Source organism: Carassius auratus, unplaced genomic scaffold (genome assembly GCF_003368295.1).
Source record: "Carassius auratus strain Wakin unplaced genomic scaffold, ASM336829v1 scaf_tig00029621, whole genome shotgun sequence".
NCBI lineage: Eukaryota > Metazoa > Chordata > Actinopteri > Cypriniformes > Cyprinidae > Carassius > Carassius auratus.
The window spans coordinates 17,888-30,426 of NW_020525782.1; the positions used below are offsets into that span (position 1 = coordinate 17,888).

Here is a 12,539-nt window from a genome sequence, read left to right on the forward strand (position 1 = left end):
CTCCCCGGCCCACTATCAACTATACTCATGAGTGACTGGAGGGATCCTGTGAAATCTGCCTTTGCTTTAAAGATCTAAAATAAAATGTCAGATTCTCTCCCATTGACCCGGTGTAAAGCTTTCTAAGTGTGCTTTCAGTTAGACACAGCATTCATATAGACAGAGACAGATTTCTCCCACTCATCTTGAGACAGTTTAACTGACAGAGAGTAAATGAGCCAATTTCTTTCAAATGTAGGAGGTGGTCTGAACTAAAGGTGGGGGGAAAGAGTGCAGAAAAACTGCACTGATCAAACAATTTATCAAACTAATATTAAACAACAGTCCAAAAAGTACAAGTGAGAACTCATTTCACTTCAGACATGCTCTTTTGTGACTGTACCATCTTTATTAGCTCGAGAACTGTACTTTGAAGAAAATAGTTTCCGGTTCAAAGAATCTTCAACCAAATTTTGGGTGAACTTTTCCTTGAGGCCTCAGCAGTTTTGATGTGCAATTAAACTGTATGAATGCAGGGGACTGTTACATAACCAACAACTGTATGTAGAGAAGCTTGCAGAGCTGTTTTAAATCACAGTATATTGAAGTCCATAGATGTTAAGAGCTTTTCTGGATGGTGTAACCACTGTGACAGGCAGTCAGGAAAAAACAAGAAGACAGAAATCAAATTGTGAAAACAAAACATCTCTTCAGTTTAGTTGAGTGTTTCTACCATGCTATGCCAATGTGTAGAGGCAATGATATCCAATGTCACGGGTTTCAAAACCTCCAATATAATAAACAAATGGGACCTCCTTAATAAAATATTAACCAAGGTATTTTCATGTATAAAGGTCTATTCTTTTCTTATTATATTATATTATATTATATTATATCATATCATATCATATCATATCATATCATATCATATTATATTATATTATATTATATATTATATTATATTAATAAAAAGTCAGCAAGTTTTCATTTATAACAATATTTTTCAGACATTATTTTCTTTTTATATTATTTTATATTATATAGTTTTTTTCTATTGTTATTTTCTAAGGCTCTAATCTAGTCACAAATTCCTTATTAAAGTAATGTTTAAAAAAAAGAGAAATAAAATAGTAATAATATCAAACTAAATAAATGTGTTAAAAATTATTATGCTAAAAATACATTCTAACCCCAGTTTGAAAACCCTTAGAACATTTGTATTTCTTATTCTAGCAAGTTTTTTTTTTTTTTTAGTTTTTTTTTTTTAGTTTTAGAAGTACTTTTGATCTTGTACCAGAATATTATCTTTCATTCAACATCGATGAAAAAAAAAAAACTCTATACCTCAAATAAAATCTAAACAGACATCATCTACAATATCTGTACATAAGAAGTATCTAGAAATATCAAAGGATTTTCAAAGATTATCAAAAGTTGGGCTATGTGACTTCAAAGTTAGGAGTATGTAGATGTGCCAGTGACGTGACGCACCTTTGATGTTCTGCCTTTGTATTATGTTTCTTTCAAGATTTATTGTGCATCTGCAATCTCACTTCCCAAACCTTTCACCTGCTTCCTGCAAAGAAACAAAACCTCTTGACAAACACATTTTGAGGAAATCAGTCTACGTTCTCCAGACACAATAAATAACAACAAGATATGGAATTTCATCATAATGGCTCTATTAGTTTCCATCTTATAAACTGCTGCCAGTGTCTATTTATCTCTGTTCAGGACATTGCGATTTAGCTCCGTTAACTGAATTGCAATTTGAGTCACATGTTCTAGTGCTGGAGGACCAGAACAAAAATGATCAGTCTTGGACTCATCTCATAACTCAAACTCGGTCCTGTCACATAATTCTGTAACCATTTAGCGGATATTAAATATTCATTCATTACAGTGGCACACTTTAAACTGCTCACTGCACTCTGCTCATCCATACATTACACTGATATATGCGTGCTAATAGTCATGCAAGAGTGTGCACACACACACACACACACACACACAATATATGTGTGTGTGTGTGTGTGGGCATGTTTTTGTGACACATCAGGACACAACTTTGTATAATGACATGGGTATGACACAGGTATTACAAGGAGAGGGTGGGTTATGAGGACATAACCCATGTCCCCATTTTTCAAAACGCTTATAAATCATACAGAATGAGTTTTTTTTTTTGAGAAAGTAAAAATGCACAAAGTTTCCTGTGAGGGTTGGTTGGTAGGGTTGGTGTAGGGTGATAGAATATACAGTTTCTACATTATAAAAACCATTACAGCTATGGGATGTCCCCACTTTTCACAAAAACAAACGTTTGTGTGTGTGTGTGTTTGTGTGTGTGTGTGTGTGTATGCATCTTTCTGCAAGAATGCATTTGTTAACGTTTATTAAAACTGACATAAAAGACATTTCTAATGTTACAAAATATATTTTAAATACATGCTGTCATCAGATTCGTTGTTTTCAACACTGGTAACAATAAAAGTAAGGGCTGCTGAAAACTCAGCTTTGCCATCACAGGAATAAATTACTTTTTTTAAAAGTGTGAATGATTTTCAGTCTTCAGTGCAAGCAAATGGTTGAAACCATCTGTTTGAAAGTGAATACTGGAACGATTTTGCGTCTTTTATGTTGCTACACAATTCCATCCACTTTCAAATGATTGTCACAAGGGTCGTCGCGATGGGAAGGATATTCTATTCATTTTCCCAGTCATGTACATGTACAAGGATTTACAGACTGAAGCTGAATAAAAAGGAATGATCCACATTTGGAGTAAAAAAGCTCCTGTCTGACAGATATAGATGCTGTGCAGGGAAATAACACTCACCCCTTTTGCTGCCAAAATGTATTATTTATTGGCATGAAGGAAGACATCTTAGTAATCTGGCGTCTGACAATAGAAAACAAAAACACTATCTAGAGCCTAATCCAATTACAGAGGAGAACAGGAGAGGAGTCACAAAGTCATTTGTATCTACAAATTCAATCTCAACCACTTTTTCGCCGAATACACAGCCTGTTTTCTTTTTATCTCAACAATTATGAAAAGTATCCGCATTGCACCTGACAACCGCATAATTGTCTGTGGAATTTGTTAAATTTATTTGAAAGGGCAGGACAATATAACTTACTCCGACACCAGTGTTATGCTGATGAACATCACAAGCCCTGCTCAGGTTAGAAGGTCTGCTGGTTAAGTTTTACTGACACTCGCTTTCTCTATCTCTTTGTTTTCTCTTCTCCAAGCCTCCGCATCTGCGGCAGGCCCATGAATCTTAAGTGAGACGCCCACATACTGTTCCCCTCTCCATCCATTACAATTATGTTCTCCCATCTGAAGGCTATCTCTGCATTTGTCTCCAACATGCTGCCATCATCAGTACTACTGATTTACAATCTGTTTAAAAATCAGATCACATGAACACGCAAACATTTTAGACCGAGGCAACCACTTCCAAAACCCCTGCGTGATATGCATTAGTTCTAGGCCACTGGTGGAACCTAATGTTGGAAGCTAGAATCCATCTCATAGTAAAACATAGTATAAAATAAAATAGAACAAAATGATATAAACTAGGAAATGCTAAAAGTGGCACCAAACGATCGAGGCCAGTTTCATCTTAAAGTGAAAAATAAAAAGGAAAGAAATTAAAAGCTTCTCGTGGCATGAAATTATGGAATACCTTTTCACCTTAAAAGAAAAAAGAAAAAGAAATTCCATTAGTGTCACTAAATTTTGGATGCATGTTTTAGTTTTCAGCTACTTAAAATATGACCAAAATTTAATTTAAATGTTTAAAATAAAATAAAATACTAAAGGGAAGTCAGTTTCAGTTTTCAGCTAGACAGAAGTAAACGAGAAAAAAATAATAAAATAAAATATAAGAACAAATGTCACTAGTGGCACTAAACAGATGTCAGAATAAAATGTTAATAAAATGATAGATATATATATATATATATATATATATATATATATATATATATATGGAAGCCAGTTTCAGTTTTCAGCTAGATAAAAATTAATTAAAAATAAAAATATAAGTTTTAAATAAAATGTAATTAAAATAAAAACATTAAAATAAGCGTTAAAAATGCAAAGTTTAAAATGATAAAATAAAAAGTATTTTATTTTATAAAATACCCCTCACAAAATTCAGCTTTAGAGGAAGAAAGTGGAAAAGATGCTATAAGTTGAATTCTCAAAATGCCCTTTACAGTTAAGGTCAAAGTTTGGTGCAGAAGGTGTATGCATTAACTTCATTTGAAAGAATAACAGCACTTTGCACTCTATCTGTACTTTTCAGCCTTGTCACAATAAGCAGGGATAGACCAGTGCGAGCCTAAAAGATGATCTTCATCGCTCCCCTGAGCCAAATCACCGTTTGAGGTCTTAATCAGGGCAGAAGGCCTCAGCGCAATGCAAAACGCAACTCCCTCGCAGGACGAGCTCCAGGGAAGCAACCAGGCAAACCGGCATCTTCATTACCACACACATCTGCCTTTATCTACCACTCTGAGACCTGCCAAGAGCCCTTTCGGAGTCTGAGTAATAGCAAAGTGCATCTCTCTCCAAGGCGTCTGAGATAATCCTCCTGCAGAAACTTCTCTGCCACTCTCTTCTCAGTTGTTATCACTTCAATGGATTTATAACACTTTTCAGGATGTTTAGATTCTGGTAAGTGCAGTTGACAAATCCTTTATCTGTTCGGCTTCATAATGAGATGTCACAAGTGAACACAAAAATAGCAGAACAAATAATGACGCAATATAATGCAAAAAGGCAAGAGATGCAAAATCAACATGAGCCCAGAAATGTTCTCATGTAGAGTTTATGTTATAAACATTTTTATCGTTATTATTACTTGAGTTTAAATGTACTTTTAAATAATTACTTTGTTCATTAATTTATTAATAATTCTGTTACTGTTTTATATTTTCATAATGAGCCTTCCTTTAGTGATTTTAGCCCAATCAGAAATGTTAAAATATAATGTAGAGGCATGAAGATTAATGTAAAATAATAATTATGCTTTTATTTCAGTATATTCATTTTATTTTATTTTATTTGTTAATTTAATTAAAAGTTTTGATGTTGCATATTTTTATATTGTGGTACTAATGTGCGTAGCTGTTTTGTGTGTGTGTGTGTGTGTGTGTGTTTTACTTTGTATTTAAATTGTCATTATACAAGAACTGTTTAAGATTTGAAATACTGTTTAAGATTTAAAATATATATTTATAATCCACACCTCAATTGAAGACAAATAAGATGTTTATACATATTTATGTTTATATTAATTTTAATGTTAAGTTCATAGCCTAATTTGAGTCAATAAAAACACAATGATCTTACTTGTTCCTACAATGGCAATACATAATTAATAGTATATCACTAAGGTATGTAAGTTATACTGACAATGATAAAGCAAAGTTTGTGTGAGCCTTGCAGGTATAAACACAACTGGGAATTGAATTCTTAACTTATTATGTGAAGAAACGCAAGTTTAGTAGTAGGCTCACCAGTGGGATTTGAACCGAATATACACAGCTCCTAAAACATGGCAATATTCACAATATTGACTAAAGTGAGGTCGATATATCACATAAAAAAAGAAATATTAAACCAAATGTTAATGTTGTTCTTAAAATAGCCAGGGGCACAAACTTGCACCGTGCACGCCCGCCTCCATCCCAAGCTTAGACTTGCCCTGAGGCTTAGACAAAATACATACAGCTCATTATGTCGCTTTTCCACGCAAAGACTAATGCACATTTATGACCCAGCAAATGACACTATAGAAGCACTTTCACGCCAGTCCAACTTTATATATGGCTTTTTTTTTTTTTTACTCAAATGTCTCTGATTTTATGACCTTAAATCGCCTTGACTAACGTTAGTGTTCCAGTGCTAAAGCTCACGCAGAGCACGTAGGTCAGCGCCGTTGGTAATAACAGTCAAATTAATCAACTAGAATAATGCCACTCAAAACTACAATTCACAGCAGCCCGGGAGGAAGAAAATAAGGATGTGCCAATGTGGGATGACGAAAAAAAAAAGAATAAAAGGAAAACAGGCTGTTTGGCCTTCACGCACAACAAAGCACCTCTGATGTGAACAGTGCGCTAGAACTGTGTTTATGTCGTGTTGTGTGTTTGCTGCTGGGGGATTTCACCAGAGGAGGCTGTTATCAGACAGGGATAGGTATTAAGGGGACTGGGTACTTTATAGAGATGTATTTTAGTATTCGGCAGACGTAATGGGAGAGAAGAACAACAACATTCTCACTGCTGCTCCCCTCTGAAAACACAGAGAACCAGACTTCAAGAGATTCGCCAAGACACACAATCTTCAAATAGAACTTAACACAGTCCAGGTGAATAGTAGCCATACTCAGAAGGCATCACTTTATAAGTTAGTGTTATATAGAAGGTCTGCATCTTAAACGATACACTTCAAATTAAACGGTAGGGAAAAACACTTAAAAAGGGATTTTTTAATATTTTTGACTAGTACCATCCCATATAGGACTTGCAATTGTGGTTACTTGTTACAAATTAAGAGTCCATCTTCTGATTCCTTAATATGAATGTCCCTTCTTTATTGGAAAGTGCCTTTGGGATATTTTTTTAGCTTATTTTATGGTTTGGTAAAAGTAATTCGACCTCAGTAACCAGCACAGTACAGCATTTTACAGAATGTTGTTTCTTTTTTATTATTATTAATCTGATAACTGTAATATTACCTGGGGTGTATTCCAGAAAGCAGGGTTAACTTACTGTGAACTAAACCCTGAACTCTCGGTTGATTAACCCCAAACCTTGCTTACTCGAGGTATGTGGTTCTCTGAAGACATTCTCAACAGAGCAACGAATCGACGAGTCACTATAGAAACGGACGCTAAGAAAAAGCGCGCCAAGCTGTTTCTTTCTTCTTCTTTTGTTCATTAGTTGTTTACCTGCTTAGTGCATATCGCCACCTTACTGATGGCTGTGCAATCATTTACATTTTTTTTCCAATCCTTGAGAATGTAAATTGTATTATTTGTTTTATGCTAATTATACATTAAGTCATATCAGATATGTATTTTGATTTAGAATTCAGACATTATAGAAAATACCACTCCATGTGTGAGATATAACATGTAATAAAATATATAAGTTAAACATTACCTTGTCATATTGTTTTATAATTTATGCATACCTCTTAATACATAATTTATAGATAACTCATATATGCCAATAAAATAAATAATCATATTAGAATAATATATTACCTTATTTATTACTTATATTAGCGCTTCCTCATTAACATATCATATATATATATATATATATATATATATATATATATATATATATATATATATATATATATATATGTGTGTGTGTGTGTGTGTGTGTGTGTGCGTGTGTGTGTGTGTGTGTGTGTGTGTATATATATATATATATATATATATATATATATATATATATATATATATATATATATATATATATATATATATATATATATATAAAATAGGCTATATTACATATTGTAATATTATATAATAATCTGTCACCCCATTGAAGGCTCGTTGTAGTGAACTAACCCTGGAACATAACCTGCTCCGGAGCAGGTTAAGTTTAGAGAGTGAGTTGCTATGACTACTAACATACCCTGAAAGTTACCTCTGTTTTTGGAACCCAAAGTTGAGGTTATCCGCTTACTTACTCTTAAACATACCCGGGTATGTCACATAACCTGCTTTCTGGAATACCCCCCAGTTCTGTCTTGATTCGGTTAAAACAATTGGGTATGTAGTTTAGCAAATTTACATTTAACCCCAAACATAATTTCTCATCATAAACTAATTGTTGTAGTAATTGTTTTAAAAGTGACACTGAACAGTGGTGGAACACGAAGTAAAAATAATAATACTAATAATCTTAAAGGGGTCATATGATGTGATTTCAAGTTTTCCTTTTTCTTTGGAGTGTTACAAGCTGTTCGTGAATAGATAAGAGCCTGTAAAGTTGCAAAACCCAAAGAGATATTCTTTATAAAAGTTACGAGTCAACCACGCCCTCCTAAAACGCCTTAGTTAAACACGCCCCCACATGTCTACATCACCATGTGGGAAGATTTGCATAACGCCACCCAAATGTTCACTCAAAAAAAAGAAGGCATAACTTTGATTCTCGCTGTAGTATTGTTGCTGCTGCCATGTTGTGGAGACAGATGCTGTGTTTCATTGTAAAAGTGAAGCTACTTTGTTTGTTCTTCGAAAAGGACACAATTAGAAATCAGTGGTTAAGTTGTATTTACAACACTTAAGACATGGTTTTATGTTTACGAGGCATGATGCAATGCAATGCTTATAAATAGTCATTATAATCCATAATTATGTACCCAGTGGATGCAACAAATGGCTTATTTGTAATGGGTTTTATTGGTTTTGTCTTGTTGCGCCAGTGTTCTGACCGGGACACGAATAACAGTATGGTGAACAAAGGGCGAAACATTTCTGTCACACACTTGAGGTATTCGGCCAATCACAACGCACTGGATAGCTGGCCAATAAGAGCACACCTTGCTTTTCAGACCGAGGAGCTTTGTAAAAATGACGGGTTTCAGAAGGCGGGGCATAGTGAAACAATAATGTACAGTATGTGGAAAATGTTTTTTAACCTTAGACCGCATAAACATATTTCATTACACCAAATACACAAAACAATGTGCTTTTAAGCAATATCATATGACCCCTTTAAATGAGAATGTTTAGCATTTAATTTATTCACAATATCCAGGCAATTTATTATTAAAAGTGAGCATTTTACAGCAAAAGGCACTATTATGGTGCATTTAACATGGTGTTTGTTAATACTTATATTATGAAGCAGGGAAAAAATGGTTACACTTTCCATGAAGCCCGTATTTATAATACATTATAAGGGTATTCTTAAGGCATTATAACGAATGGATAAAGCATTATAAAAAACGTATGTTATCAACTCATGAATAATCATAACAACAATTATAATACATCATAATACTTATGTATATGTGGTTATAAGTTTAAGAGTATGATTATTTATAACACTCAATGAACACCATATTGAATCTACTTCATTTACAGTATAATGGACTGTATCATGACATTATTTAAGATCTGCACAGTATTTTACTACAGCTTGTGAGTGGTTAGATGTTGAGTGTTTTTAGAGTGTTTCCTGTTGCGCTGTTTATTAATTGATGTGAGCTTAATACTCCAACTGGAAAAAAAAATGCAATATTTTATATGGTTACATTTTATTTTGATGGTCCCCTTAATCAATTGACTATAAGCGACTTTGCAACTACATGCCAACTAACTCTTATTACAGTATTACTATGCTCAAAAATAGTAGAATCTAATATGGTAGAATAAGCTGATGTACTTCCAAAGACACTTACAGTATGTCAGTTTATCTGTTGGTTGACCATCAAAATAAAGTGTTAGGACTTATTTACAGTAGCAGACTTACTAATACTCCAATGACCGCTGGCTGATATGAAGTTGCAGAGTTACTTATCAACAGCTGTCTAAAGGGTACCATCAAAATAATTAAATTGATATTACAATAAAAATAGTTCAAAGAAAATGTGTCATTACACATTAATATGATCAGTTATGTGACCTTATGAAAGAAAAGCTAAATATTATTATTATTACTACTTAAAAGTGTTTTTTTTTACTGCTTTAAGAAGCATCAGAAAAATGGCAAGATATGCGAGATAAGCTAGAACCACAAATAAGTACATTTTATAATAATTAAAACTGTTCTTATGAATATTAATGAGATGATACAACATAAGTTTTATTACGATGCATTATGCAGTCATTATAATGCTTTAAGAATACCCTTATAATGTATTATAAATACAGGCTTCATAGAAAGTGTTACCAAAAAGATAAAACCACAAACACTGACTCGAGAACACAAACAGCTTTATTATTTGTGTAGGAGACATACAGTTATATCTATATAAATACAGTGTGTGCCTGGTAAGCAAGAGTGTGAACAGGATTATCAAATGTTCTGCAGGTTTGGTCCAGGCATTCTTACAGACAGAGGGTTGTACTTTTCTCTAGCCGACCTAAATCACAGCAGCAGACCCCTGAATGTGCACTGATTTATAATTCTCCAAACTCCAAGACCATTTCTTTCTCAATTTGTCTCTTCTACAATCTTCACTTCACAAAATACGTCAGCAATTTCTAAAGAACTCCAGGCCCTTTCCAATCAGTCAACCCTGGGGACAGCAGCACAAGCTAATCTGATCTTGGAGTTTTTGAAAAAGGTATTGTGAAATTACTGACTGAAATACAAAACAGAGGGGAAAAAAATAAACTAAAAAAAAACATAAAAAGAGACTTTAGAGATGCTATACAATTAGTATGCACGATACCATAAGTAACTCAAAAGTTCCACACAATGACTTTGTAGGGTTTTGTTCTGTGTAACACTGTCAGTTGTTCTACTGAGCAGCCATTTTCCTTATGTTGATGATCAGCCGTTTGCTGTATTCTCTGTGGTCCACTGGCTTGGCGTCCACCACTGTCACTTTAATGCGAGATTCGTCCTATGAAGACAAAACAAAAAGGATTTGCATCCACGTCCTCAAATTTTTCAACTCATCCTCATCCAGAAGTAGTTGTAAGGTAGTGTTGCTTTCAACAACAAGAATTATGACTAAATATCATCGTCGACGAACCTTTACCACGTAAAGAAAACGAGACGAAACGTAAATGCTGGTCATGTGACGATTACTATAATTAAATGCATAATGCAATATTGTTGACAAATAAAAATTAGACTAAATTTGGTTTACAAAATAAAAACTATGCTAAAAAGTCTTTTCATTTTCATTGACCAAAACGAGACAGAACTAAATGTTATACGTTATTTTGTCTCGTTTAGTAGCATTATAATTATTAGTTTGCAGTATTTCGGTTTCCTGTGACTCACTCCAGGGGCTGCACTGTGCAGTCACTTCCTCAAGGCCCACTCTGCATTATTTAAAAAGACGACAACAAACTAAATTAAGTCTGACACCGAGAAAGGGACCGATGTGTATAATTCTTACATGTTTTGCTGGTAAAATTTTGTAAATTCAAATCAGAGCATCTTCAGTGTCTGGAATGGAGGTATTGAGTTTATTAAGGTAACAATAATATAATTATGTATGAACGTCAGTAACACGAATAAAAAAAATAAAATAACATGACAGCTTCACACAAAGACTAGCCTAAAAACTAAAATTAAAACAGGCCACCAAAAACAACACTATTGTAAGGTCTCCTAGGGGAATTAATATTTTTAGTTTGAATATGAACGGTTCCTATTTTTAAGCACAAATCAGCAGCAATATTTTGAGTTATAATCCTGAAGTACATATAAACAGGGAATGATCTTGGGAGGGGGAAAAAAAAGTAGTGTAGAGGTACAAGCCAAGAATAACCTGTTAATAGACATTCACATTTTTAGATGAATGCTGAGTATTTTCTTATGACCCCTAAATAAACCTTCTTAACCAAAACTGCAGGCATTAAATATCTTTTAATGTGATATTGCCTCAGAGACAAAGGGCAGATTAAATGTAAATCTGCCATACATTAATAAGCTTTAATAAAATAATTCCCATTAAGACCCACAGTACAGAAAAAAAAAAAGAAATGAAATAGCATAAGCAGCATTTAAGATTTTATGTTGTTTTGGCATCACAGAACTAGGTCTAGCACAATCTTAAAGATGCATGCAGATGATAGGCAAAAGACACAATCTTCCACCAAATTTCTTCTATTAGTCATTTGCAGATTTAATCTTCCTTTAGAGTCCTTGATGGCAACAAACTTAAACCAAATACACCTCAACCTCAAACCACTGACTGCATATTTCTCAGAGACAAACCTGCAAACCCTTGAGTTTTGCTCTCTGAGCACTGGACTGTGTTGTAAAGTAAAAGTTCATTGCCTGTAATGGTTTATGACAAATGCTGTTCTATCACATATTCAAAACCCTCAAAAATTCTTACCAAACAGCCTGTAGATATTTTAACAAACAGACACAGCAGTACTAAAAAAACATGAACAGTAATCTAATCTAGCAATCTAATATAAAGCAAATTAGTGCATACAATCTGGCTAACATTTAATAACTATGAAATAAGAAAACCTTCTTTTAACGTCATCTTACCGCAGCTTGCTTATGTCTCGATTACAATTAGATCATCTGCAGAAAAAAAATCTTGAGTAGGAGGCAGGAAAACATCTAAATACTACTTCTTGCATATGCGTGTAGAAAAGTTTCACACAAAGATGTTCAGACAACTGGTTTAATATAAATAATTATAGTAGTTATTAAAACACGATTCAATTATGTATGTTTCTACATACATTTATTTTTCCCAATACTTTTTTTTTTTAAATGTCCAATTAAAAGTATGAATAATGCCATTTTAACCATTATTAATCATCTGCCCCACATTTCCAACTAATGAACAGAACAGATAAAATTCCTAA

General features: G+C 33.6%; 1 protein-coding gene across 3 annotated transcripts in view; it reads right to left on the reverse strand.

The window, feature by feature from the left end:
• Positions 1–457: 457 nt before the first annotated feature.
• The window catches only part of LOC113079870 (replication protein A 70 kDa DNA-binding subunit-like), a 36,801-nt gene continuing 24,719 nt past the window's right edge, over positions 458–12,539 (reverse strand). For 2 of the 3 annotated variants that reach the window (XM_026252091.1, XM_026252093.1), the window contains one exon: positions 9,949–10,600. In XM_026252091.1, the coding sequence (XP_026107876.1) occupies positions 10,496–10,600 (105 nt within the window). In that variant the 3' untranslated portion in view covers positions 9,949–10,495. Of the gene's footprint in view, positions 626–1,470; positions 1,556–9,948; positions 10,601–12,539 lie in introns of those variants that run through there. The other variant, XR_003281770.1, reaches the window with a different exon arrangement.